This window comes from Sminthopsis crassicaudata, chromosome 5 (genome assembly GCF_048593235.1).
Source record: "Sminthopsis crassicaudata isolate SCR6 chromosome 5, ASM4859323v1, whole genome shotgun sequence".
Taxonomy (NCBI): Eukaryota; Metazoa; Chordata; class Mammalia; order Dasyuromorphia; family Dasyuridae; genus Sminthopsis; species Sminthopsis crassicaudata.
Window position 1 is genome coordinate 120,876,234 of NC_133621.1, and position 26,486 is coordinate 120,902,719.

The 26,486-nt window shown below is 36.7% G+C and overlaps 1 protein-coding gene across 3 annotated transcripts in view; it reads left to right on the top strand.

Moving 5' to 3' along the window:
* The window catches only part of IQUB (IQ motif and ubiquitin domain containing), a 100,910-nt gene that overhangs the window by 37,670 nt on the left and 36,754 nt on the right, over positions 1 to 26,486 (top strand). For 2 of the 3 annotated variants that reach the window (XM_074268111.1, XM_074268113.1), the window contains 2 exons: positions 7,050 to 7,260; positions 23,837 to 24,012. In XM_074268111.1, the coding sequence (XP_074124212.1) occupies positions 7,050 to 7,260; positions 23,837 to 24,012 (387 nt within the window). Of the gene's footprint in view, positions 1 to 7,049; positions 7,261 to 23,836; positions 24,017 to 26,486 lie in introns of all 3 variants that reach the window. The other variant, XM_074268112.1, reaches the window with a different exon arrangement.

A 26,486-nucleotide genomic window follows, 5' to 3' on the forward strand; every position in this document is an offset into this window, starting at 1 on the left:
TTACCTCTCAGACTTGTGGAGGAGGAAGGAATTTGTGGCCAAAGGAGAACTAGAGATCATTATTGATCACAAAATAGAAGATTTTGATTACATCAAATTAAAAAACTTTTGTACAAACAAAACTAATGCAAACAAGATTAGAAGGGAAGTAACAAACTGGGAAAACATTTTTACAGTTAAAGGTTCTGATAAAAGCCTCATTTCCAAAATATATAGAGAACTGACTCTAATTTGTAAGAAATCAAGCCATTCTCCAATTGATAAATGGTCAAAGGATATGAACAGACAATTCTCAGATGAAGAAATTGAAACTATAACCACTCACATGAAAGAGTGTTCCAAATCACTACTGATCAGAGAAATGCAAATTAAGACAACTCTGAGATACCACTACACACCTGTCAGATTGGCTAAGATGACAGGAACAAATAATGATGAATGTTGGAGGGGCTGTGGGAAAACTGGGACACGGATGCATTGTTGGTGGAGTTGTGAAAGAATCCAACCATTCTGGAGAGCAATCTGGAATTATGCCCAAAAAGTTATCAAAATGTGCATACCCTTTGACCCAGCAGTGCTACTACTGGGCTTATATCCCAAGGAAATACTAAAGAAGGGAAAGGGACCTGTATGTGCCAAAATGTTTGTGGCAGCCCTTTCTGTAGTGGCTAGAAACTGGAAAATGAATGGATGTCCATCAATTGGAGAATGGTTGGGTTAATTATGGTATAGAAATGTTATGGAATATTATTGCTCTGTAAGAAATGACCAGCAGGAGGAATACAGAGAGGCTTGGAGAGACTTACATCAACTGATGCTGAGTGAAATGAGCAGAACTAGGAGATCATTATACACTTCAACAATGATACTGTATGAGGATGTATTCTGATGGAAGTGGATATCTTCAACAAAGAGAAGATCTAATTCAGTTCCAATTGAATCAGCTACACCCAGAGAAGGAACTCTTGGAAATGAATATAAACTGTTTGCATTTTTGTTTTTCTTTCCAGGTTATTTTTACCTTCTGAATCCAATTCTTCCTGTGCAACAAAACAAATTCGGTTCTGCACATATATATTATATCTAGGATATACTATAACATATTTAACATGTATGGGAATGCCTGCCATCTAGGGGAAGGGGTGGAGGGAGGGAAGGGAAAATTCGGAACAGAAGTGAGTGCAAGGGATAATGTTGTAAAAAATCACCCATGCATATGTACTGTCAAAAAAAATGTTATAATTATAAAATTAATAAAAAAAATTTCCTCAAAAAAAAAAGTCAGTCAAAAAAATTTGTTTTCCTGGTTCTGCTCACTTTGCATCAGTTCATATAAGTTTTTTTGTTTTTGTTTTTTGTTTTTATCTTATAGTACAATAGTATCCTATTACCTTTATTTTTAATAATTAATTTAGCCATTCTCCAATGGACACTACCATCAATTTCCATTTTTTACTATCCTGAAAAGTGGTACTATAAAAATTTTTGTGTACATAGATGATTTTTCATTGCCTTTGAGCTTTTTGGGGTATAGACCTAGTAATAGTAATTTTGGATCAAAGGTATTTCCAGTTTTTGTTTATATTTTCAAATTGCCTTCTAAAAATGGCTGGACCAGTTTACAATGAATCTGTTTTCCTGTAGATCCTTTAACATTTGTTATTTTCTGTTTCTTGTCAATGTTGTCAGTCTCATGGGTGTGAGGTGGTATCTCAGAGTTGTGTTAATATGTATTTCTTTAATTGTTGGTGATTTAGAACATTTTTCATATATTGATAACTTGGATTTCTCTTTTGAAAACTGCCTATTCATATCCTGGACCATTTATAAGTTGGGGAAGGGCTCTAATTAGTTAATATCTAATCAACCAGTTAGAATTTTATTTTTCCCACTAGAATATCATATTTATCAAGTGATTTGCTAAATTTTCAGCAATTTATACAGACATTTACTTTACTTATCAGTTTAATAACCTTGTCAAAAAAGCCTTTTGTGACTTGTACTTAATGACCATTTCTACGTGATCACTAATCACTTCTAACTTAATCATTCATTCTTATTTTTTCCCCCAGAAATTGGAACTGGAGCTGACTCTGTCGTTTTCCTTGTTAAAAAAAAAAATAGAATATCTATATCTATATATATATATATCTATATATCTATATCTATATCTATCTATCTATCTATATGTGTATATATATATCTATATATCTATATCTATATAGATATAGATATAGATATAGATATAGATATAGATATATATGGGGAAGGGGCAAAAGTCCAGCATTCTCTCCAAGATAATAGTTTTGCAGTCACTTTCACTTAATGTTTAATTCTTTGAGTAAATAGGTGGTGTGATTCATCTTTGGACATGTGACTTGAATGTTTCCAGAAGAGCTGAGTGTCTCTGATTGACTCCCAGTATTTTGGTTAGCAGCCGAATCCACCAATTTTCTTCTCTCCTTTCAGTCTGAAGGTTGTTCTTCTTGGAAGGGAAAGGTGTAAACAAAAGTAAGATTAGGCTGTTGTGCTTTATCTCTTTTGTCACCTTCTAGGAGATAGAGCAATTTCTTTGATCCTTTCCATTTCCTCACCATAGCTATCAAAACAAAACAAACCACACAGGCTGTTTACTGTCTTCACCTATTTTGACCCGCCTTTGTTCATTCTGAGCTTGAGCATTTTGACACTGTCCTTTCCGGACTATGCCATTGTTCTGTATTCTATTCATCCCTTGTTAACCTGCTCTTGCTCCTTCTGTAATTTGTAGCTGGTGAATTATCTATGACTGTTTAGATGTTTTCAGATTCCTCACTTCAATTCTTCCCCTTTATGTTTTTTGAATTTTATTCTTGATAGTTTCCCAATGCTCCTGAACTGACTTCCCCTGTAGAATTTTAGTCTGTGAGATCTTACCTATTTTTCCTTTGAAATTTTCTCTATACAAATCTAGGATGTAAGTCAGATTATTCCCAGCTATTTCCTACTTCTTTTTCACAAATTTCTATACAAGACAACATGCATATTAAAAGCCTCTAAATTGCACTATTTATATTTCATATATAGTTACTTTAAAATTCTCATTTGCATTTTTGAGTATTCTTATTCCAAAGTTAAGAATAAAATTTAAAATAATTGGTGCTCAAAAATTATAATAAAATCAAATGGAAAAAATAACTCATGACCTGAGAAGCAGAAGAGATCCATTGATATGGGACCATATAACATACCCTCATGAAATGGCCATTAAAATGGTTGTTTCCTTTATAAATGGGGTAAATTTGGTATAACATCACCTTCCATATCCCCCCATCCCAATATTTTAGTTAAGGAGATGCTACCCCTAGCCTATAATATCCCCAGTGACTTCTGGTTTTGGGTAGGATCTGGTTCTGCTGGCATTAGTCTAAGATTCTTCCCACATTGTCTTGTTTTAGGTGTTTTAGCCTGCCCAAGAGACATAACCAGCTTCTCATGGTGACTGAACCATGCATTAAAATGTGAGCTTCTTGAGAGATGGGATTTTTTTCCCTCTCTTTCTTTGTATGTGCAGAGCTTAGCACAGGATCTGGTATATATACTTATTAAATGATTGTGGACTGACTGAATTACTCTATTCATTTATCCTCAGTTTCATGGAAAAAATACTGAAAGACCTGGTTTAAATCAGTTCTCCCACAGTAACTAGTTATGTGATCTTGGGAAAATCTACCTTTAGACTTCATCTGTTTCCTCATTTACAAAAGGAGAGGAATAACAGAAGTCAAAATTGAGTCTAATGTTTCAAATGGTGACTAGCGAATGGAAGTAAGAAAATGGTTATGGAGAAAAGGAGAGAGAACTAACCACTTCATCTCTTCTAATTATGGTTCTTAAGCTCTAGGTTTTTTTCCCTAGGAGAAATTAAAGAAGATAACTTTATTTTTAATTTTTACACAGCAATATTTATTTTAAAAGATATAATCAGAAAGAAATGATTGTACTTTTCTTTTGTAACATGTGGGAGTCATAATCCTTATCTCTACTACCTCAGTCTCTAGGAAGGGGAGGGGGATTAGCTTCATAGTTTAGCTTAGTTCCTATAGACTGAAGGCCCAGTTCCAAGGCCAAAACTTTCCTGGAACTTGAATCCAGGCACTCTGGCTTGCAAGCTAGCCCTCAATCTTTGCTTCAATCCCATTTTGAACTCCCATCCTGTAGGATCACCTCTTATATCTGGAGGATGGACAAAGTAGAACAGAGATAAACATTCTCACGGCCATTTCTCCAAGCCAGGGTAAAAAGAGAAAGAATTTCACATTTTCACTGGTTCAGTTCCTGGTATTATTTGCTGTGGTTGAACTGGGATCTTCACCCTGTGGAGGTACCCAATAAGAGAGCTACAGGTCAAGGGCAATTTAATTTTTATAAAAAGATTCAAAGGCAATAAAATACATTCTGAAACTAAAAGGTTTTTATAAGAATTCAGCAATATTGTAATGAAATTAATGAAAATATTACTTCCCTCCCCACCCTTTTGTTTTAACTTGTTTTCCTGACCAATATTTGGAAATATTTGGCCTTTACAAAGCTAGGCAAATCATATTTGCTTTGGGAGACAGGCAATTTGGCCTCTCAGAGATAAAAAGAAAACAAGCTGGGAACTTTTGAACATTAATAGATTCTATTTCCTAGAGCAGGTAAGCTGAAGTTATTGACAGATTTGAAAATGAATTCCTAAATCTAAAGCACACAGTGAACAACTTTCAGACAGCTTTGTGAAATTTAATTTTATATAAAAACAAACAAAAGCCCCAAACCAAAACCAAAACTATTTGAAGATTAATTCTGAATAGGGAAAGAATTACTGATACTATAATCTGAAACTAAGTACACAACTCATCAAAATTTGAAAAGGCATAAATAATAAGAACCTTTATAACTTCTGGAAGTATTCATTATAGTGATGGCAACTCAGGTGAACACATGCTTCCAATAGAACTCATGAAAACACTTATTCTATATTAGGAGTTCTATTTATTAGGAACCCCAAACTGTAACAGTTTTCAGCTATTCTCCCTAAATTTAACATTGGCAAATCTTAGTAGGGAGCCCAATCCAAACAGACGATAGACCACAATAGAGCTTATTTCATACATAGATCAGAGGATTGATCATCTTAGGTCCTCATTATTTCATTTATTTAAATTTAAAAGCTTAAATAAAATGGTGAGCTTGGGAAAATTTGACTTCTCTCAAGAAGTACCTAACTGATCTTTTGAGATATTCATTGATCTAAATCACCTGGGAACATTTTCTGTGAATTAGAAATAAAAAGAATAGTAACTCACTATCCTACAAAATGATGGAATTATCTAGTGCATTGATTAATGTACCTTAATACTTTGTACTCTCTTTAACTCTGAGGTTATCTTATAAACATCTTTCCTCTCAGAAAATCTCACTGGATGTGTCCCTTTTCACTAGTGGCAATAGAAAACACAAGTAGGGAAAATGGAATTTGTAAATTTTAATTTGAGAATCTCCAACTAAAAAATCCTTACCATATACTCCTTAGGACCTTTTATTTCCTTAAGGGCCTAGTGACTGCTTAGTTAATAGTTGTAGATAACTGCTATATCTATGAAGGAAGGAGAAGAAAAAAAAGTAGATAAATTTTTTTTTCCTTCTCTCTTTCCTCTTTAATTCCCTGTAGGGAAGGGTACTGGGATGGAGAAAAAAAAATGCTTTATAATTGCAAAAAACTGTAACAAAATTGGAAACCCACTTAACCATTTGTTTTTGAAAGTGACTTTCAGGATAGGGTACATTTCTAAACTGCTGCAGGTGGAAGACACATTCATATACATTCATATGGGATAAAGCCGCTAATACTCCCTCTGATACTTCTCAATGAAGGTTCTCTGGGCAAAATGAAATTTTCCACTGTGGGCCAAATCCCCTTATTATAGTTGATTGAATAATGAAAGCTGTGAATTCCATATACTAGTTTGAAAATGTGCCAATTTAAGGGTTTTAAAAAATTCTTTATTTTTTCATGTGAATTTGATGAGGTTTAAAATTGGGATACCTAAATGAAATTAGGGTTTAATTGAAGTCTAGTGGCAGGTTCGGGGTACAGGGAGTCAAAGAGAGCTCCCCTACAATCCCTTTGGATTTGGCACAAGGATATGGAGTTAAATGAGGTCTAGTAGCAGCACAAGAGTCCCCTGAAAAGAAATTTACAGACCCAAAAACCTAGATTGATAAAACGGGTTTATTTTGGGGTTTGGAAGTAAGGTTAAAGTCTAGTTAGTAAAAGGTGTTAAGAAAAGAGAAGAGGGTACCGGAACCAGTGTTCCAGTGGGCAGAGATCCTTTGGCATGCCAGGCATAAGGCTGCTATGTTTGGGACCTCTACAAAGAGAGGCTTCCAGTTTGTCTCTTTTATAATGAGACATTTAGCTAAAAGGGGCTGTGGGTGGAGTCCCATGTTGGCTCCTGGCTGGGTGTCAGCCAGGGTTAGAATTTGAATTGAATTCTATGGGTTTCCAGATAGAGCCAGCTAACAAAGATGAAATTGTTTGTGCTTAGGGTGGAGTCCCCTCCCTGAGGCAGAGTCCAAGGAGGTTTTCTCCTTTAAAGATTTTTCAGAGTTTTGGGGTTTCCTCGTCAAATTATCACCTAAAATTTTTCCATGACAAATTTTTAAAAATAAGAGGTAGCTTACAATTAGGTTGCAAACTTTTTGAATGTATTTACCATGTTTTCTAATTCTTTTGTACATAGTTTCTAGAAAAGTGCTAGGCCCATTTTAGGTATTTATTGAATTTTTACTGATTGCTTGTTTTCCCTTTTCACCTCAACTTTTCTTTCCTTATCATTTAAATCCTATTTAAGTAAACCATTGTTAAGAAGGAGCATTTGTTCATTTCAAAGGCACCTATGAATGTTTCTCAGATTATACAATATTTTGGATCATTTCTACTACTAATTATCTTGAATAGTAAAGACAATCAAGATAATTGATAATAGGCTCATTTTTTTCCTTCTTTTTCATTTCACACTTAGGTATTGGTGATACAAAGATATTTTCGAAGGTGGCTTGCCAAAAAATTAGTAAAAGCCTTAAGAGAACAAAAAAGATTAAGATTGGAGTGGGAAGAACAAGAAGAACTAAGGAAGGAAAGGGAAAAGAGAGAATGGCTGAAAAGAGAGTATGAAAGGAGAATAAATCCATATACAGATGAAGACTTTGAACTTCTTTTCCGTGCCTTGGAAGGTAAGTTTAATGTAGGTTCTGTGTATGATGTTGTTTTAACAATTTCTTGATAGGATAACAATATATTTTACATTAGCCAAATGTATTATATTTCTATTCTAGAAAAAAGTTTTTTTGTGTGTTTTGTATAATTTTTAAAATTACAAACCAGGAACAAAAAGAAATAACCAAATAAAAAAAATCATGGATCAAATCTTATATAAAATCCTTAAAATTTGATAAAATAGAATCAGGAACATTAACAATTAAGCAAAAACAAAACACCATAAAAGGATGTTCTTGCTCTGTAAGCCTTTCAACTTAAATATATATAATATGTATACATATGTATTACATAGCTAATTGTATAAAATTGTGATTGTGTTGACCTCAATTTATATCACTTTGTATATGTCATTCCATAATTCCCTATATGGTTCATTTTGTTCTGTTGTAATGTCATAAAATATTCTTTTCACATACTAAGATTGAATTAGCCATTATCTATCATTAGACATATGGGTTGGTTTTTTTAAAAAAAATTTCAATAATAGCTTTTTATTTTCAAAATAACATGCAAAGCCAGTGAACCTGGAAGCCTGAAGAAAATCTCTTAAGGAGAAGACTACCTTGAATTTTACCTTCCAGTCCCACCCAGATTCCTAGCCCCATCCTGTTATCCTGAGAGACCAGCCCCCATTGATGATATCTACTACTGATTAGACTTTCTATAGACTTAAATCAAAACCTATTACATTCCAAAATTAGCCATTGTTTCAACGGTCCCAAGCTCAGAAACTTGTCCATAAAACTAAGTACCCTCAACTAACCTCTTAGCAAAATCTCCTAATTGTACTAGGGGCTTTTGTCCACTAAGAGAGTCTTTTTCTTAGTGATATTCAGAAATAAACTTTCCTATTCTTTGCCATAGAGTGCATTCTTTCACAAGAACTCATGCCTTGCCTCTCTTACAGGGCTCATATCCCATCAATAGTTTTTAGCATTCATCCTTGCAAAACCTTGTGTTCCAGTGTTTTTTTTTTTTTTCTTTCCCTTCCCCTAGACAGCAAGCAATCCAATATAAGTTAAATATATGCAATTCTTCTAAACATTTATTTCTATACTTATCATGCTGTATAAGAAAAATCAGATCAAAATTGGAAAAAAATTGAGAGGGGAAAAAAAAAAGCAAGTTGTGATTCACAGTCAGTCCCCACAGTTCTCTTTCTGGAGGCATATGGCTCTCTCCATCACAAGTCTATTAGAAGTGGCCTGAATGACCTCACTGTTGAAAAGAGTCATGTCCATAGAGTTGATCATCTCATAATCTTGTTGCTGTATATAATGTTCTCTTGGTTCTAATTACTTCACTTAGTATCAGTTCATGTAAGTCTCTCCAGGCCTCTCTTAAATAATCCTACTGATCATTTCTCTAATATTATTGCTCATTCCATAGCATTCATATGCCATAAATTATTCAACAATTCCCCAATGGATGGGCATCCACTCAGTTTACAATTTCTTGCCACTACAAAAAGAGCTGCCACAAACATTTTTGCACATGTGGGTTGTTTTCCCTCCTTTATGATATCTTTGAGATACAAGCCCAATAGAGACAAAGGAATCAAAGGGTATGCACAGTTTGATAATTTTTTGAACATAGTTCTAAATTCCTCTTCAGAATGGTTGGATCAGTTCACAACTCCACCAACAATGTATTAGTGTCTCAGTTTTCCCACATCCCCTCCAATATTTATTATTATCTTATCCTGTCATCTTAGCCAATGTGAGAGTTGTGTATTGGTAACACATGGGTTGTTTCCAGTAGAGCAAATGTGAATATTTTTAGTTCGAGTAAGTTTTTTTTCTTTTTCAAGTTTTGTTTGTTTTTTAGAATAAATTCCTCACTATGATAGAATAAATTTCTTACCTCATTAAAAAGAATGATCAGTTTTATGGTTTTTGTTGTATTTTGTCATACTACTTTATTTGCATCTATTTAAAGACATACCAACAATGCATTATAGTATTGTGCCAGTCTTCTTTGTGCCATCTTTCATAAGAGTGTGCACATTTTTTTAATAAATAAGCAATTTCAAATTTCACGTCTAAAACATAATTCATTGTCTTTCCCTCCAAACTCCAAACTTCTCCCTTTCTGAAACTTCCCCAGTACTTTTGACAAGTATCACCATCCTCCCAGCCATCTACACTCACAACTTTATCATTATTCTTGATTCTTGACTCTTACTAACTCCACGTTTGGTCTATTGCTCAGTCTTGTCCTTTGTACCTTTACACCGTCTTCCCCCTCTCTCTACCCTGACAACTATAATCAGGGCCCTCATCACTTCTCGCCTGTAGTATAATAATCTTCTCACTAACCTTTTTCTCCTCAAGTCTTTATCTATCACAATCTAGCCTTCTGTCAAATACCCAAGGGGTTTTCCTAAAGGGAGGCTTTGACCACTTCCTCTCATCCAGCTCCTCTGGGAATCTGTTCTCTCAGGACCAAATAGAATCCTTTCTGTTCAGCACTTAATTCTTTTTAAACTAGGCCCCTTCCAATCTTTCAAGTCTTTCTGCTTGATATTCCCCTCCATTTATTATGCAATCTTGTCATGCTGACCTACTCCCTGTACAACTTTCAAATACTGTAATAATTTCAAATACCACACACTACCTCCCTTTGCACTGACTCACAGACCCCGGTTGTTGTTCTGCCTCTTTACCCCTGGCTGTCCTCAAAACTACTTTCTGAAGATATCCTCCCTCCCCCCTCCATTCTGCCTCCTTTCCCTTTCAGATTTTCTTTCATTTACTCAGATTACTTTTATTTGCATACAGTATACATCTTATTACATATGTATTGTTTTTTCCATCAGAATGTATGCTCCTTGAGGTAGGGGTTGGTTTTTTTTTTTTGTTTGTTTGTTTGTTGTTTTTTTCTTTGTATACCTAGCACTTAGTACAGTGCATGGCACATGTGTTAAATAAATGTTTATTGCATCAATATCACATTATATTGCATTAATAAATGTTTACTGCAAAATTATTAATTCCATTATAAATATATGTATATTTAGGATTAACATGTTAACTTTTTATAGACACTTTGAGCATAGTGTAATATTTTCATTACCCTCTTAATATTTTTGGTTCAAATTCAACTTATGTCATTTTTCTTTTTGATGGAACCATTTGTATAGGTAGCTCCTCCTAATGAAGAACTACCAATGCAGATCATCTTCTCCTTCCAGCTCTTTCCAGGGACACTGAGGTGTTTAAGTTACTGGGGTGCCCAATATATGTCAGAGACACTGTGCCAGGCTTTAATAGTAGGGGGCAGGATGAAATTCAGATGACTAATTAATTTTGAATAAATTATTGAAAAAATTTACTTCTTTTTAAACTTTTTTTCTATAAATAGTTTACAGTTTGATTCTGTTTTATATCATTCATTTTATTGAGAGATTTTAGTTTGTTTACATTTTATAGATAGTGAGCTTGTCTTTACTGGTCATTTTTTTCCAATAGAATTTACACTTTCTTATTTTTCTTATTTGTTATTAATTCAAACTTAAGAAAATTATTTTAACCAAAGTTTCTCTGACATATTAATACTTGTATAAGTTAATTTAAACTTCACTTTTATCAGTGGTTAAAGCTTTGTTTTGGAATTCTCTTCCCTTCCTTTCATTTTGTCTCCATTTTTATGGAGCATGTTTGATGAAAAATTTGGTGATTTAGTAGCATCTGAGGTTTATATTTAACAAGCAACTTGAAAGGTATGAAATATTTTAAATATTTATCTTTTTGATAAAGACTTCCTTGAAGTATCTATGTTGTTCATAGACTTCCTTGAAATATCTATGTTCTGGCTTTATAATTTTGTTTAGTATGGTAGAAACCTGAATTGTATCTAATACAGAACAATTGGAGGTCCTCCCCAAAACTTAAATTATCTAAATTATTAGAAAAAATTCATGTGAGAACATGTTAACATATGTTTAATTTTATAACTGCTGTATTCTAATTTTCCAAACTTTGAGAGTTCATTACCTGGTACTTGTTTCTTGATGATTGACTTATATGATTTCTTTTGTAGTATGGGAGAAATTGAGGCAAGATAGAGATTAGAAAATATTTAATATTTTATTTGAAAGGGAGAGATTTACTGGGACCAAATGGATCCATGGTTTCGTCCCAGGGCTGACTAAGACTATAGTCTCCAAGAATCTAGCAAACAATGTGAGTTCTCAATGACACATATATACACGTGGCTCAGATATAGGGGGTAGACCAAGGCAGGGGCGGAGCAGAGTGCTGAGAGCATCCGGTTCTAACAGGGTGAGGGGAGGCATGGGGGATATCTAATAATTGGGATTACAGAATGGGGAGAGGCTCCCAACATTCTGATGATGCCTAAGATAGAAGGTCTTTCTCCTTATCTGGATCATCATGATTAGAAGAGAGGGATGGTTTTGCAGGATTGAGCAGAACAATTGAGGCAGAACAATTTAGGGAAACCGAGGCAGGACAATTTAGGGAAACTGAGTCAGGATAATTAGGGGAAATGAGTCAGGACAATAAAAGAGGACTATGGCACAACACTTTGGTAGCTTTAAAATAGTCTTTCTTTATTGTTTTATAGCAATGTTGAATTTTAACTGTGATGTGACTAAATATGTAAAAATTTATTTTTCTTTGTTAGAATCCAGTGGGTTTTTTCTAATTATTCTTTGCTAATTAGTATTTTTATAATCATTATTATTATCAAAAACTTTTTAGAAATTTAATTGGAAATTAATAATGCTTAGATGAACTTGTCTTAATTTTCTTGGATCTCATAAATCTTGACTTGCATTAGCCTCTCTGCTTTTTTGAATCTTTGTTTTTGTAATAATTCAGACCATTCAGAGAGTTTCATTTTTGGTTTGTATATTCAACTACTCTGCATTGGGCATAGTTCTGCTTTCCAATGAAATAAGTCTACTCTTGTTTCTAAGGTGTTTGGTTTCTTCAGTGGTTTTTTTTTTTTTTTTTTTAGTTTTTTTCTTGAATTCTTCTCAGTCATTTTCTTTATTATTTTTTTTTTTCCAACTCTCCTTATAGCCTCTTGACTTAGAGGTGGAAGAGACCTCAGACTCATCTGTTGTGCCCCTCAAATGAGGAGTAACGGAGACCTTGGGAAGTTAGGCAGTTCACTCAGGATCCCACTGTTAATAAATGTCAATAGGGCCAACTTTCAAACCTATGTGTCCTGCACCTCTGACTGCCCGCACTCCCTCCTTGGGGCTACAAAGTGCACACACCTGCATATGCATTTCCATGAACAGGGCTTTGAATTTTTTAAAACACTTTTTACCAAGTTCTTTTCTTATTTAAAATTGTGATTCACATAGTCAAAAAACATTAATACGTTCTCTGACTCCAAGCACTGGGCAAAGTACGGGGAAACAACAGCTCTCGTCCTCGAGGAGCTAACGATTCAATGGGACAAAACCAACACAAAAACAGAAGGCGGGTGTGATGGAGAACTTTCTTTAAAGGGGAGAAACTCCTTGCTCTCTCTGTCCTTCAGTTCTGGATCCCTGGACATTTCCCTGAAATCTTGGAACTCCATTTCATGAAGGATTCCGGTTCTTTTAATAGGCTGAGTAACTTTTGTCTTTGAAATTGGTGCCCTCTGGTGGCTTGTGAGGAAATGAACTCTCCTCTTCCCTATTCACTCTAGCCTTTGCTCCCTTCTAAACAAGTGCTGACCGTTTTCCTAGGCGAGGCCCATCCCTTCGTCTGGGTCCTTTGTCATGTACCCTCCCGTCTTCCCCCGGAGTTGGTATTTGGTGGTTGCTGGCTGCCATACACTGTGCTAAACATTTTACAAATATCTTGATTCTGACAAAACTCTGAGAGACGGATGTAATATTCTTCTCTAAAATGTAACATTCTCTTGTTGGGTTTCCTTGGGGTCCCTGGAGGCAGCCTTCCTTTCAGTTCAGTAATCACCACAAGTGCAGCCAGGGATTAAAGCCCAAATCCCTCATTGTCTCTTGCCAAGTCTTGTCTCCTTTCCTGGGGCCCGGTTAGCTTCCTTAGAATCCAGATCCTTTATTATCCCCTTCCTGGGGCGGGCAGCTTTCTGGAGAGCCGGGCAGTCTGGCCTGGCTCCGAGAGCTTGAGCTCCCGCCTGCCTTCTCTGGCGTCTGAATCTCCCTGACTCCCAAGGGTTTGCGCTTCAGCCTGCAGCCACCACAAAGGTGGACGATGGAATGAGTCTGTCTCAGCCTCCGGAGCTTCTAGTGCGCTTGTCTTTCTGGCCCTGACAGCTTCTCCTTACATGCCCCACACTGAGTATAAACCAATCATTACATCACTAGGAAACCATTATATGCTGATATCTTATAAATCCACTACAATGATTTTTCAGGTGCAAGAGCCAGAACCAAGACCTTAAGGAACATTACAATGTAAGTAAAAGTGTCTTTTTGTTGCCTTCCCACCTCCATTTTTAGCCACTTTTCCACTCTAGCCTTCACTCCTCTGTCCCCAGTGCACACCAGGATACTCACTACTACCGTGTTCTTAAGCTGCATTAATTCCCATATTCTTCCATGTGATTATGGAATCATCAATGCTAAACTAAATTTAACCACTGTCTCCTCAATTCCACTCAGTACCTAGTTTCAAATTCTGGCTCATAACATCTCCTTGTAGGATCAGATCAATCATACCAAACCATGCTAAATCAGATAACTATTGTCTCTATCTATTCCACGGACTTAGCACCTTGTGGTGTGTGTGAATCTAACACTGGCCCATAACAGAGGGGTGCGCTTTTTGTCCCCATTTTATAGTTGAGAAAACCGAAGCAAACAGAGTTAAGGGGCTGGTCCAAATATCCTGTAGCTAGTACGTGTGAAGGCCAGAACTTAATCTTCCTGACTCTACATCTAGTATTCTGCCTACTTGCCTCAAAATGGGTACTTAATCAAAAGGTGTGAACATTTTTGTCCCTTCATTCCACATTTCTAAAAGGCTTTCCTAAATATCATTACTCCATCGACCATGTACTAGTGTGCCTATTGTTCCACAACCTCTTTCAACATTGACTGTTCCATGTGTAAGTTTGTACCGTATTTAAGAAGATGCTAGAAATGTCAGCGTATTGGCCATTTGTCATTTAGGCAGTCAGCAAGAATTTATCAAACACTTATTGTGGACCAGGCACTGTGATATGTTCTGGGGGTATTTGATCCTTGTCTTCAAATAGTTCAAATTCTATTGAGGGGAGATGACATGCAAACAACTATGTACATACAGCATATACCCATGCACACACATGCATGTATATACATGTGTGTGTGATTGTGTGTATATTGATTTGTATGTATACACATACAGTATAAATGAGAAATGCTGGTCAGGGGAAAGGGAAGGGGACCTGGACAGTCTCCTGCAGAAAATGGAATTTGGACCCAGTCTTGCCTGATGTGAGGCAAATTGAGGAGGTAAAAGTTTGGAGGGACATTTCAGGCTGGAGAATAGCCAATGAAAGGGCTAAAGAGGGGGTCGGGAGAGAGATTGTACTTATTTAGGGAACAAAAAGAAGGCCCGTGTTACTGGACCATAGACTCCTAAAGTTAGTTTTTGCAGAACCTGTGGGTGTTCTTTGCTTTCATCCAACGACACATTGATATGATTATGAATAGAGTCTGACAAGAGTCCACGTGGATCTTTTGAATCACTCCATTTGGCCATAATCGCATGGAAGAATATGGGAATTAATGCAGCTTAAGAACACAGTAGTAGTGAGTATCCTGGTGTGCACTGGGGACAGAGGAGTGAAGGCTAGAGTTGAAAAGTGGCTAAAAATGGAGGTGGGAAGGCAACAAAAAGACACTTTTACTTACATTGTAATGTTCCTTAAGGTCTTGGTTCTGGCTCTTGCACCTGAAAAATCATTGTAGTGGATTTATAAGATAGCAGCATCATTTTGGAGGTTTAGAAACCTCACCTTCCAATCCTCTTAGTTTCTCCTGCTCATCTCCTCTACTCCTTCCATATAATTCTGATCGGAATCCATGACCCATGCCGCATTGAACTTGCCTTTTCATTGGTGTGTGGAACAAAGACCACTGGCTCAAATAAATCAAGGAGATATCTCAAGGTAAAAGCAGAAAGGAATTTTATTATGATCTTGCAAGAAAGGGTGTCTCCTTCCCCACAAGCAGTCAGGCAAGGAGAGGTGGGGCCCACTGAACAGACCAGGATTATATAGGGGCCTGGGGTAAACCTTCCTATACTAAACACTCTCTAATTAGTCGGGATAAATGACCTCACATTCTAAGTCATAAATGAGGAAAACCTTCTAACCCAACCAGATCTTTAGGATCACTAAATTACCTTTTATGGGAGTTTCAATGCCAAGGTGGCCCCAACTTTGTCTCACAAAAAAAGGACTATGTGGTAAACCATGTGATCTCTAGAGAAAGAAACCTGCCGGTTTCTTTCTGCGGCACAGCTGGCTTTCATTCAATTTTTACAACAGTCTCCTTCTTGAGACAGTTTTCATAGTTCACTTCATTCAATTCCCCCCTCTTTCATCATTTGAAAGCTTCTCACACCAAATTTTATACATGTCTTCAACTCCCTGATTGATTTCATTTTCAGGGTAAGGCCTATCCTCCCAGGCCTGGGTTCCCACCCTTCTCTCTTGAGCACCATTATTGGCACTAATCCTATGACTGTATCTTCTGTCTTAATGATTTTGCACAGAGTTTTCTGAACCATATTGGTAATAAGTTGCATCATACACGGGGACATAATATCAGAAGAAACCATAAGGCTCCTCCAAACTAAGATCACCAAGAGGTGTTAAAAGGGTAGGCCCAACTTTGAATCAAAGCATGTACTAATTTTCTGATGTCTTTGGTGATATGTTTTTCCAAGGCAATAGTCACTATTTTTTCCTGGAAACATTGTCTTTTCTCATAGGAATATTAATTATGAAATTACCCAGACAGTTTTCTCCCTTCCTTGCCCTTCATTCTAATCATCTTAGATAACACAGATTGAGACTAGGAGGGCCCCACCAAGTGCTATGAGGATATTATTGATTAGAGTTTTTTCTTGGGCTCAGGTGGCAGGGCCACCTATCGTCCCAACCAGTTATGTTCCCCGTAATTGAAGTAGGTAACCTTTCACAAATAAAGATGCCTACCACAAAGTCAGTAACAGCAGAAATGCTAAAATAAATAGACAAACATATGCATCTAGCAACAGTTAGATGACTAGGCCAAATACTCACCTACTTTAGGATATAATGACCACATTTTTTTGGGGGGGGGATTGTGCTCATGACTTTTACTCACCATTTGCTCTGATTATAAAAACTTTCCATAAGAAAAAAAAAGCAGGGACATGATTATAATAGCATCAAAACAAGTCCTTCAGACATTGGCCTGAGAGCACATACGTGATAGCAATAATTCCACTTTAAGCCAGACTCAGGAATAGTTAGGTGACTTCTTATTCAAAAGGACACCACTGGGAAACTGAGCCAAAAGGATCCCACTCTGAGTGGAGGCCAAAGTTATCCTTACAAGTCTTGCCCAAATACTAACTTCCACCTGTAACAATTCAGGATCACATTCTTCTGAGTAGCTTGTGGCATATTTCTTTCAGATGGTGGATCACTGATTTGGTGATACATCAGACAATCATACCTGAATGTAAAACTCCAAATAATATCAGTGACAGTCTCAAGAGATTTCATCTCCAATAGTGAATCTCATTAATCAAAGCTTCACATGAATCTAGCTCTCAAGAATCACATATCCTAAATAGGTATCAGCTATGACCTTACATTTATAACAGTTAGAGATTCATCCTAGAAGGTTCACTGCTTATCTTTCAGAAGGTTCAGTAAGTAGATGGTTTTAAGTTCAACATTACACAAATCATTTTGCTTTTAAAATGCTCAATACATAGAAAAAATTCTAAATTGCATATTGTCTATAATAGAAACATGTCCAAAAGGACAAAGACAAAAATTATTATTCTCAGAGTCCCTTTAAATAATGGGTACAACTTTAAGATGACTCCATATACAACTAATTAAAACTTATACCAAATATAGAATATACTAATATCACATTTAAAAAAAAAACCTTATCAGAATTAACATTAGTAATTTCTTCTTCTTCTTCTTCTTCTTCTTCTTCTTCTTCTTCTTCTTCTTCTTCTTCTTCTTCTTCTTCTTCTTCTTCTTCTTCTTCTTCTTCTTCTTCTTCTTCTTCTTCTTCTTCTTCTTCTTCTTCTTCTTCTTCTTCTTCTTCTTCTTCTTCTTCTTCTTCTTCTTCTTCTTCTTCTTCTTCTTCTTCTTCTTCTTCTTCTTCTTCTTCTTCTTCTTCTTCTTCTTCTTCTTCTTCTTCTTCTTCTTCTTCTTCTTCTTCTTCTTCTTTTTTTTGCTGATACATTTGGGGTTAAGTGACTTGCCCAAGGCACACAGCCAGGAAGTGTTAAGTATCTGAGGCCTGATTCAGGGCTGCTGCTCTATCTACTATACCATCTAGCTACCCCTGATTTCTTTATTCTTAAAAAATGTTAATTCTACTTCCTCCAACTGAGGAGACCTTTTAAACTTTTTTTTTTTTGAAATATAAATAACAGCTATATCATCGGTATTATTAAAACTTCTCTAAGCTCAAATATTACCATCTCCCACCAAAACATTACAAATTAAAAAGTCCATTTTAGAGATTATAAATTGTCCTTAATAGTCCATTCATTCTTTTAAAAATTTTTTTATTATACCTTTATATTTACAAGATATATGCATAGGTAATTTTTCAGCATTGACAATTACAAAATCTTTTTTTCCCAACTTTTCCCCTCCTTCTCCTCACCCCTTCCCCCAGATGGCAGGTTGACCAATACATGTTAAATACATTAAAGTATAAATTAAATACAATATATGTATACATGTCCAAACAGTTGTTTTGCTGTACAAAAAGAATCGGACTTTGAAAATATATACAATTAGCCTGTGAAGGAAATCAAAAATGCAGGCGAACAAAAATAGAGGGATTGGGAATTCTGTGTAGTGGTTCATAGTCATTTCCCGAGTTCTTTCGCTGGGTGTAGCTGGCTCAGTTCATTACTGCTCTATTGGAACTAAAGGTTCATCTCATTGTTGGAGAGGGCCACGTCCATCAGAATTGATCATCATATAGAAGTATATAATGATCTCCTGGTCCTGCTCATTTCACTCAGCATCAGTTCATGTAAGTCTCTCCAGGCCTCTCTGAAGTCATCCTGCCGGTCATTTCTTACAGAACAATAATATTCCATAACATTCATATACTATAATTTATGCAGCCATTCTCCAATTGATGGGCATCCACTCAGTTTCCAGTTTCTGGCCACCACAAAGAGGGCTGCCACAAACATTCTTGCACGTACAGGTCACTTTCCCTTCTTTAAGATCTCTTTGGGATACAAGCCCAGTAGTAACGCTGCTGGGTCAAAGGGTATGTACAGTTTGATAACTTTTTGAGTATAGTTCCAAATCGCTCTCTAGAATGGCTGGATGTATTCACAATTCCACCAACAATGTATCAGTGTCCCAGTTTTCCCACATCCCCTTCAACATTCTGCATTATCTTTCCCTGTCATTCTAGCTAATCTGACAGGTGTGTAGTGGTATCTCAGTTGTCTTAATTTGCATTTCTCTGATTAATAATGACTTGGAGCATCTTTTCATATGGCTAGAAATAGTTTCAATTTCTTCATCTGAGAATTGTCTGTTCATACCCTTTGACCATTTATCAATTGGAGAATGGCTTGATTTCTTACAAATTAGAGTCAGTTCTCTGTATATTTTGGAGATGAGGCCTTTATCAGAAACTTTAACTGTAAAAATGTTTTCTCAGTTTATTGCTTCCCTTCTAATCTTGTCTGCATTAGTTTTGTTTGTACAAAAACTTTTCAATTGGATATAATCAAAATTTTCTATTTTGTGATCAGTAATGACCTCTAGTTCTTTGGTCATAAATTCCTTCCTCTTCCACAGGTCTGAGAGGTAAACTAATCTCCTTCTTCAGAGCAAGGAGGTTACTACCTTCCTCTGCAGAGGATGGATGTGCAGAGCAGAGCAAGGATGGGTATATTTAGTAACTGTCCTCTCAATGGCTGCAAGGAGTGGCAGAGCAGCCGGAGTGCTTTGGGAAGAGCTCCACACAGAAGTGATTAGGTCTGGGTATTAAGGGCGGGCTGTGTAAATGCCTTTTAAGAAGCCCAGCTGTGAGGATTAGTGACTGCCTTGGGGCTAGAGGTTAAGCAGCAAAAGTATCACTGCCCCCCCACAAATGCCACCTTTGAGTATTATCGCCCTATCCCTCACGGCCCTGGAAGTGCCTCTGCCAGAAGAGTGCAGTGGAGTTGGGGAAATTCCACCGCCCCAGGCCGAGCCCCTCACTGTGCAGACGAGAAGCTACCCCGGGCTGTGCCCTTGCCCTGGAGGTTTGTGACTGCCCCCCAACAAGAGCCCCTGCAGAATGCCACTGAAGAGCTGTGTTATGGTCTGCGCTGAGTCACTTCCAGTCCTAGGTGGGCACAGCCCGATCCTGTCAGGCTCTGGCGTCCCTCAGAGTACCTTCCACCCTAGGCTCTGATTCCTCTGCTGCTCCACTACTCTGCGACCAACGCAAAGCAGTCAGGCTATGGCAGAGAGCTCTATGTAAACCTTCCAACTGCAGAGGCTGCCCCACTCCCAATTCTATCCCTCTCCTGTGTGGGTGTACTCCCGCCACTCAGGACAAGCCTTTTCTGGTGATATTCCTGATTATCTTTGGCTGGTGAGTTGTTGTACTTCCCATCTCCATGAACCTTACCAGTCTAGCACTACTTTTGAGGCTGATTTTAAAAATTGATAATGAGGAGCTCAGAATGTCGCTTGTGCCTTCTCCGCCATCTTGATTCCACCCCAGTCCATTCATTCTTGAAGCTCCTCTACAGGTCCCATAAGCCTGGTGTTTTTCAGCCTCCAGATTGCAGTCTCAGCCATCTAACAGCTGGTAAGGTCCTTCCCACTCTTCTTCTTCCAGGACATAGTAAGCTCCCATTCTCCTGCAAACTGCAAACTCCAGAGGTGTTGTCAGGGTCAGCAATCCTTGTTTCCTAAGGGCTAAAAAGGGATGAGGATATATATATATATATATATATATATAATTCCTTAAAAACTTAAACTTTGTTTCAAAAGGGCCTTTCCCTTTCTCCTCCCAAATAAAATAGACCAATCTCATATGAGAAAAGTCCCAGGTCACTTCTGGGAACTATTCTAATTCTTTAACAAAGCAATAAGCAAACATTTGGTACAAGGCAATTTAGTCTCTAACATCAATTTAAGATTTAAGATTAAAATCAGTCAGATTAAGAATCTGATTCATTCTTTCCACTCTTCAGGATGAGGACAGGTGTCCAGGTGTGTGGAATTGTCATTCAATTTGCAGTCCTTCCCCATTATTTCTTATAAAACTTTAAAAGTAAAATATGCTCCTTTATCAGACTCAATAATCTGTACCAATCCATACTTAGGTACAATTAGTTCCAGTGTTCCCCTAATCTCCCTTAAAGCAGCAGAGCTCAGGGAAGAGCTTCCACCTAACCCTATATATCTCAGTTTCCCCACTAGTGTCATTTCATTAAAACCTAACCTTAATACTTTGGAGCCAAATTCCCTTCCTGTGAAGGGATACCTCCTCAATACCTTCCTATTTATATTTAGATATGTTACACACCTTTCAGATATAATTTGTTCTGCAATTATATACATCTCCATCTGTCAAAATTTTCTTGCTTTTACTACTTAAAAACTCCAGAATCTGCTAAAATGTTTTTAATAGTTCTATAACTTAACTATTCTGCAGACTCAAATTGGCTAGCTCTGAAATGTCATTTTTCATTTTATTTTTTTGAAAAATGATAGCACACTGCTTTTCCATTTTCCCAAAAGTTCCCAAACTCTCTAATTAATCCCTTTCAGTCTATGCTCTTCTCATTCATACATACTTCACTAACCTTTTCTTTATACTTTCTTCTACTTGCTTTTTACCATCTTCACTGTATTAAATATGTTTTCCTCTTCTCTCCCCCTCTTCTGTAAAGCTGCTGCAGTCAGCCAGCCTCAGAAGGAAAGAGAAAAAGATTCTTTTTCCTTGGACTAAGGACCCCAAAATTAGCTTCCAAATTATCTTACCAAAGTCAGAAACAATACACTCACCCATCCAGACTCACTTCAATTAAAGATCTTATGTTGAACCACTCTGAAAGACTTGTACTCTGAATTCCAGCAATTCCAACAATTCAGCCTGATCTTTTCCAGACTAGCAACTCCTTAACTCTCACATAGCTTGCTAACTTTTAATAGAGAACACAGAATACTAAACAGACACACACAGACAAATCTATTTTACAGACAGATTTAAGTCAGACATACTCAATTAGCCCTGAGAGCCTCCTCCCCATCCAGAGCAGCAATATTTAATCATTTTACTTTTTGCCCTTCCAAGGGATTATCTGCCAGTATCTTTATTTTCTCTTCCGTGGAGGGAGGCTTTGACTGAATCCTCCCATTTTGAATATTTGATGAGACTTTTCAGGATCAAGTGTGCTTAGAAACAGTCTCTCACACTCAATTCAATGGGGTACCCCAACCCACAGTCACCCCAAAAGATTCTGACGCTCCAGGTATCTAGTGCACTCAGATTCCAAGATCTAGCTTACCTTTGGAGTCCCGCCCACAGAAGTTGCCTGCCTGCCTGACATCTATCCCCTACTACTAGGGATTTGCTGACACTTGTTTTGCTCTGAGTCTCTTCTCTTTGGGTCACTTGACCTGGGAGAGCAAGAAAGCTCCCACCCTTTCGCAGGCTGCATAAAGCAAGGCAGGGCTGCCCAGCTAATGGACACCCTGACCACTCCCCAGGTCATGTGATCCTGTTAATTTAAGACTTTGTGCTCAAGGTCTTTGGGGTTTCTTCTTCCTGAGCTCTTTGGGTAATTTTAGTCTTTTCTCCCACCCCTAATACCCACCTGATTTTCCTCTCTTTCTGACTCCCTCTCTGAGTGGTTTCCTTGAGTGCTGGATTTCAAAGCAATTTAGCTTTCTCCCACATTAGGGAATTCGTGGTTCAACAGATTAGATCTCTGCCTCAAGTGACTTCTTGGGGAACAGAACTGGATTTAGCTGGATGCTGAACTTTCCTGCAGGCTTGTGTAATGCTGCAGAACACCTTGACCCTCTGCCCCCTCCTTCCACCCCCCCCCCCCAAGCTCAACTCCTAAGTTCTGCCAGGTGTCCACTGCCTCTCTAATTCCCTTGCCTGGCAATTCAAAGAGCTGGTGTTCAAAAGTTAATATTCTGCGATTGATTCCATGGTTTAGGTCTCTGAAACTCTAGGGAAGGTTTGGAGTCAGGAGGAGACTTGAGGATTGTGTCCTGACCATTCCCCTGTTTCTTTGCTTTCCCATAGGGATATTTTGCAGCATAGAACTACATCGCTATGATGCTGGCTATCTGATGTTGTTCTAGCGAGCTTCTGCCATTAGAGTTTTAGCACTGGCTGCCTGTTGTAGTTTGAGCAAATTCCTGTAATTTCAGGAGAGTTTTCCTGGAGAGTTCAGATTTCATGGCATTAGGAAGTGGGAGGGTGTAAGGATGCGTTCTTGTTGCAGGCCTATGTGTTAGGTCCTTGACTTTTCTGGTGCAACCTTGCTGCCAGGAGTGAAGTGGCGTGCTGAACAAGTTCAGGGTGGACATCAGTTCACAATTTGGTTTAGGTTTTTATTATCTTTTTTTGGATTCTGGGTATTCAAGATCACAAAGACAGTTGAATTTGCTTTATCTTGTCCATTTTGGAGCTATTTGAGATGTCATAGGGATTAGAAAAAATATTTAATTTTGCATCTTGTTGGTTATATAACCCCAAAATTGTATTAACTTTCAGTTATTTTTGTTAGCTGTCCTAATGTTGTTTGTCCTTGATTCTTGAAGAGGAAGATAAGGATAACTAGAGATAGCTCTGGGTGATTAACTTTCAATAGATATCATCTAATGTTTGTGAGATTACAAACCAGTGATATGATGTGAGTAGCAAAAAGCAACAACCACAATAAAAAATTTCATATTTCTGATATATATTATAAAGTTGAATTAAGTTGTACATGTGTCCTAAAGGAGAAGAAAAATGTTTAATCTAAGTAAATTTAATAAATAAGTTAATTTAGTGATAATTTGTAAATTTAAAAGTCAGATTTTTTTTCTTCAATAATGTCTCCTGTTATTAAGAGTATATTATTTTCTTTTTGTCAAATGAAAATCTCCATTACTCTAGTAACTTTGTCCTTTATTCTGATGGGATTCTTTTTTATGCTCAATTATAGTTCCAAGGTTCATAAGTTCAGAACACTGAATTTACTATGCTTAAATGATCTTAAAAATAAGCTACTTTTTTATTTGGAAAAGATGGCAAAATAAGATTTGGCATTATTTCTTTTTTAACCAAGAATCTTTTACTTTTTTTTCCCCCTATAGATTGGAGGTTGGAACAAATGAATTACATTGATGAGAATTTCACTGGGGCTGAAAGGAAAGCTGCTCTATGTGAACTTTTAGAAAAAGAAACACAAATAATTGCTTCTATTGGGAGGCAAAGAATCCGTGCCAATAATAAGAAGCAAGAAAAGTCAATAACCAGATTCTTGGATAAGGTTGGTGAAATAATTATCATTTGAATATATATCCTCAGCATATCAATATGACAGAATGCTTTAAACTAGTGGAGAGTACAAATTTTATGAATGTCCTTGAATTGTGTTTAGCACTTTACTGATTAATTCAGAATGTATTTGCGATAAATCTGTGTTTAGTGGATTTGGAATCAGAGGACCCAAATTCTAATTGCAGTTTGGGCAATAAAAACCTGTATGATAATGGTCACATTACTTCTCTTATTTAGGTCTCAATTTCTTCATTGGCAAAATAAGACCATTGAACTTGTTGGACCTATAAACGCTTTCCAACATTAATATATGATACTATGATCATTCACAATAGCTTCAAATAAAGATTAATAATACAAACCATGTTTTCTTATAAAATGAACACATTCTGAACAAGAGATTTGACAAGACAGGAAAAAGAAACATGTTTGTAATCTTTTAGATTTGGATTTAGGTCAACTGTAAAATGTTACAGGTAAATATGTGGGTTACTTCACTGATAATGTCTCCTGGGTCTGGCAGATTCTCCCCAGCAACTAGGGGATATTGCAATCATTCATTATTTTACTCTAGCACAACAGGTCATTATGTGACTGGAAATTCTTGACCAAAAAGGCTATTACTATTATTGTAAACTGTGTAAATATACAATTAAGGAAAAAATGAAAGCAATTACTGTTTTATGTGTTGAAACTGCCTATTAGATATTGAACAACCTGTTCCCATGGAGACTAAATTATTTTTATTTGGTTGGCCTTCCAGTATAATTAAAAGTCAGTCCAGTAGAAAGTAGAAAAAAGACAGTTTTCCAAGTACCTATTAATTTATGATGGTATTTCAAATTCTCTATTTAGCATATAGTCTATAACTTATCTGAGTGTCTCAAAGTATGTACAGTATAAACTACATATAAATAAACTAAAGGAATTAATAGTTATATGATCTTAATCACCAATAAAAACTAGCCCTCCCTCTCTGGAGTGAAATATAGCAGTGTATAAACAGTATGCTGACATCAGTTTTAAGCTTTCAGTGAAGATTACCAATAACAGTGAAAATGAAATATATTTGTTGGAAACTATGAAAGTTCCTGGAAGGCCTCTTGAGTGTTTTTTCAGATATCTTTAGGAGAATATTGTGCTGAAATGGAATGTGAACTTCACAATTTTCCATAAAGAGAGTTCTTTGTAATTCTAGGAATTTTATAGCTTTTCAAAGAAACAATATTCTGGACTAACTAGGCAGTCTTGGAGCTGTGTTTCAATTCAATATGTACTTTATTCAGGCAGAGTTTCTATCTTCAACCTGGTGTTTTGTAGACTAAATCTGTCAATAAGAGAATTAAATATTTATATAATCGTATTTATAATTGGACCTTGGTTGATATTTTTATCCTTTGAAGAATAGTATTCCTCAGTAAGCCTATGATAACCTCTATCCCATAGAATAATGTGTCCTAGTAGAAAAAACCCTTAATTGGTTGTTGCAAGGGTTCTCAAACTACAGCCTGCTGGCCAGATGCAGTTACCTGAGGACGTTTATGTGGCTCGCCAGGTTATGGCAAATGGGCTGAGGGGCGGAGACAGAGTGTGAGCTTTTGTTTTTACTGTAGTCCGGTCCTGCAACAGTCTGAGGGACAGTGAACTGGCCCCTATTTAAAAAGTGTGAGGACCACTGTAGAGTTTGAAAAGGAAATCTTGCTCTATATTTACTATGTGTGTGACAATAGAGAGAGACAGCATGGATAAAAGGAGAGAATTAGGCTATATCTTCTTTAACTACATTCTCATCACTTAATCTCATGATCCCATGAATCTATTATGAGTGATCCTTACAGGGAAAGTCAGTTTCCCATTTAATTTCAAGATAAGAGATAGGAATTAGGGATTGCTAAACACTGAAAGACACCTCCCACCCCCCTCACCCCCACCCCCCATCTAACAGTTTTAAAAGCCAACTTGGTTATATGTGAGTTTCCAGTATCATAAATAGTATAAACTTGTCATAGCTTGCTCCTAGTATTTTGTTTTATTTTTTGGCACTAAATTGATGTTTATTGAATGAATTTTTAAAAATTGTAAATTTGACTTTCCTTCTACCCTTCATAATCTTGACCTGCTAATTGAACAATTTAACCCTTGACTCCCTTAACTACTTTGTACTTAAGAAACCCCAACCACCATCTACCTCTTTTATTCCTACTTTAGGAGCAAACACCCCTCCCAAACTGCCCCCCCCCCATAATGTTTGTATGTATATATGTAAATATACATATATACATACCAGGTGTTGAAGAAAGTCATCTAACTACCAGATTGGGTTCCATACTAAATTATTTCTCTAATCTCAGAGAGAATCTCGCAGCTACAGGGTAATCTTTTTACAGCATTGACAGTTGCCAAATCTTTTGTCAACTTTTCCCTTCCTTCCCCCCATCCTCTCCTCCAGATGGCAGCTTGACC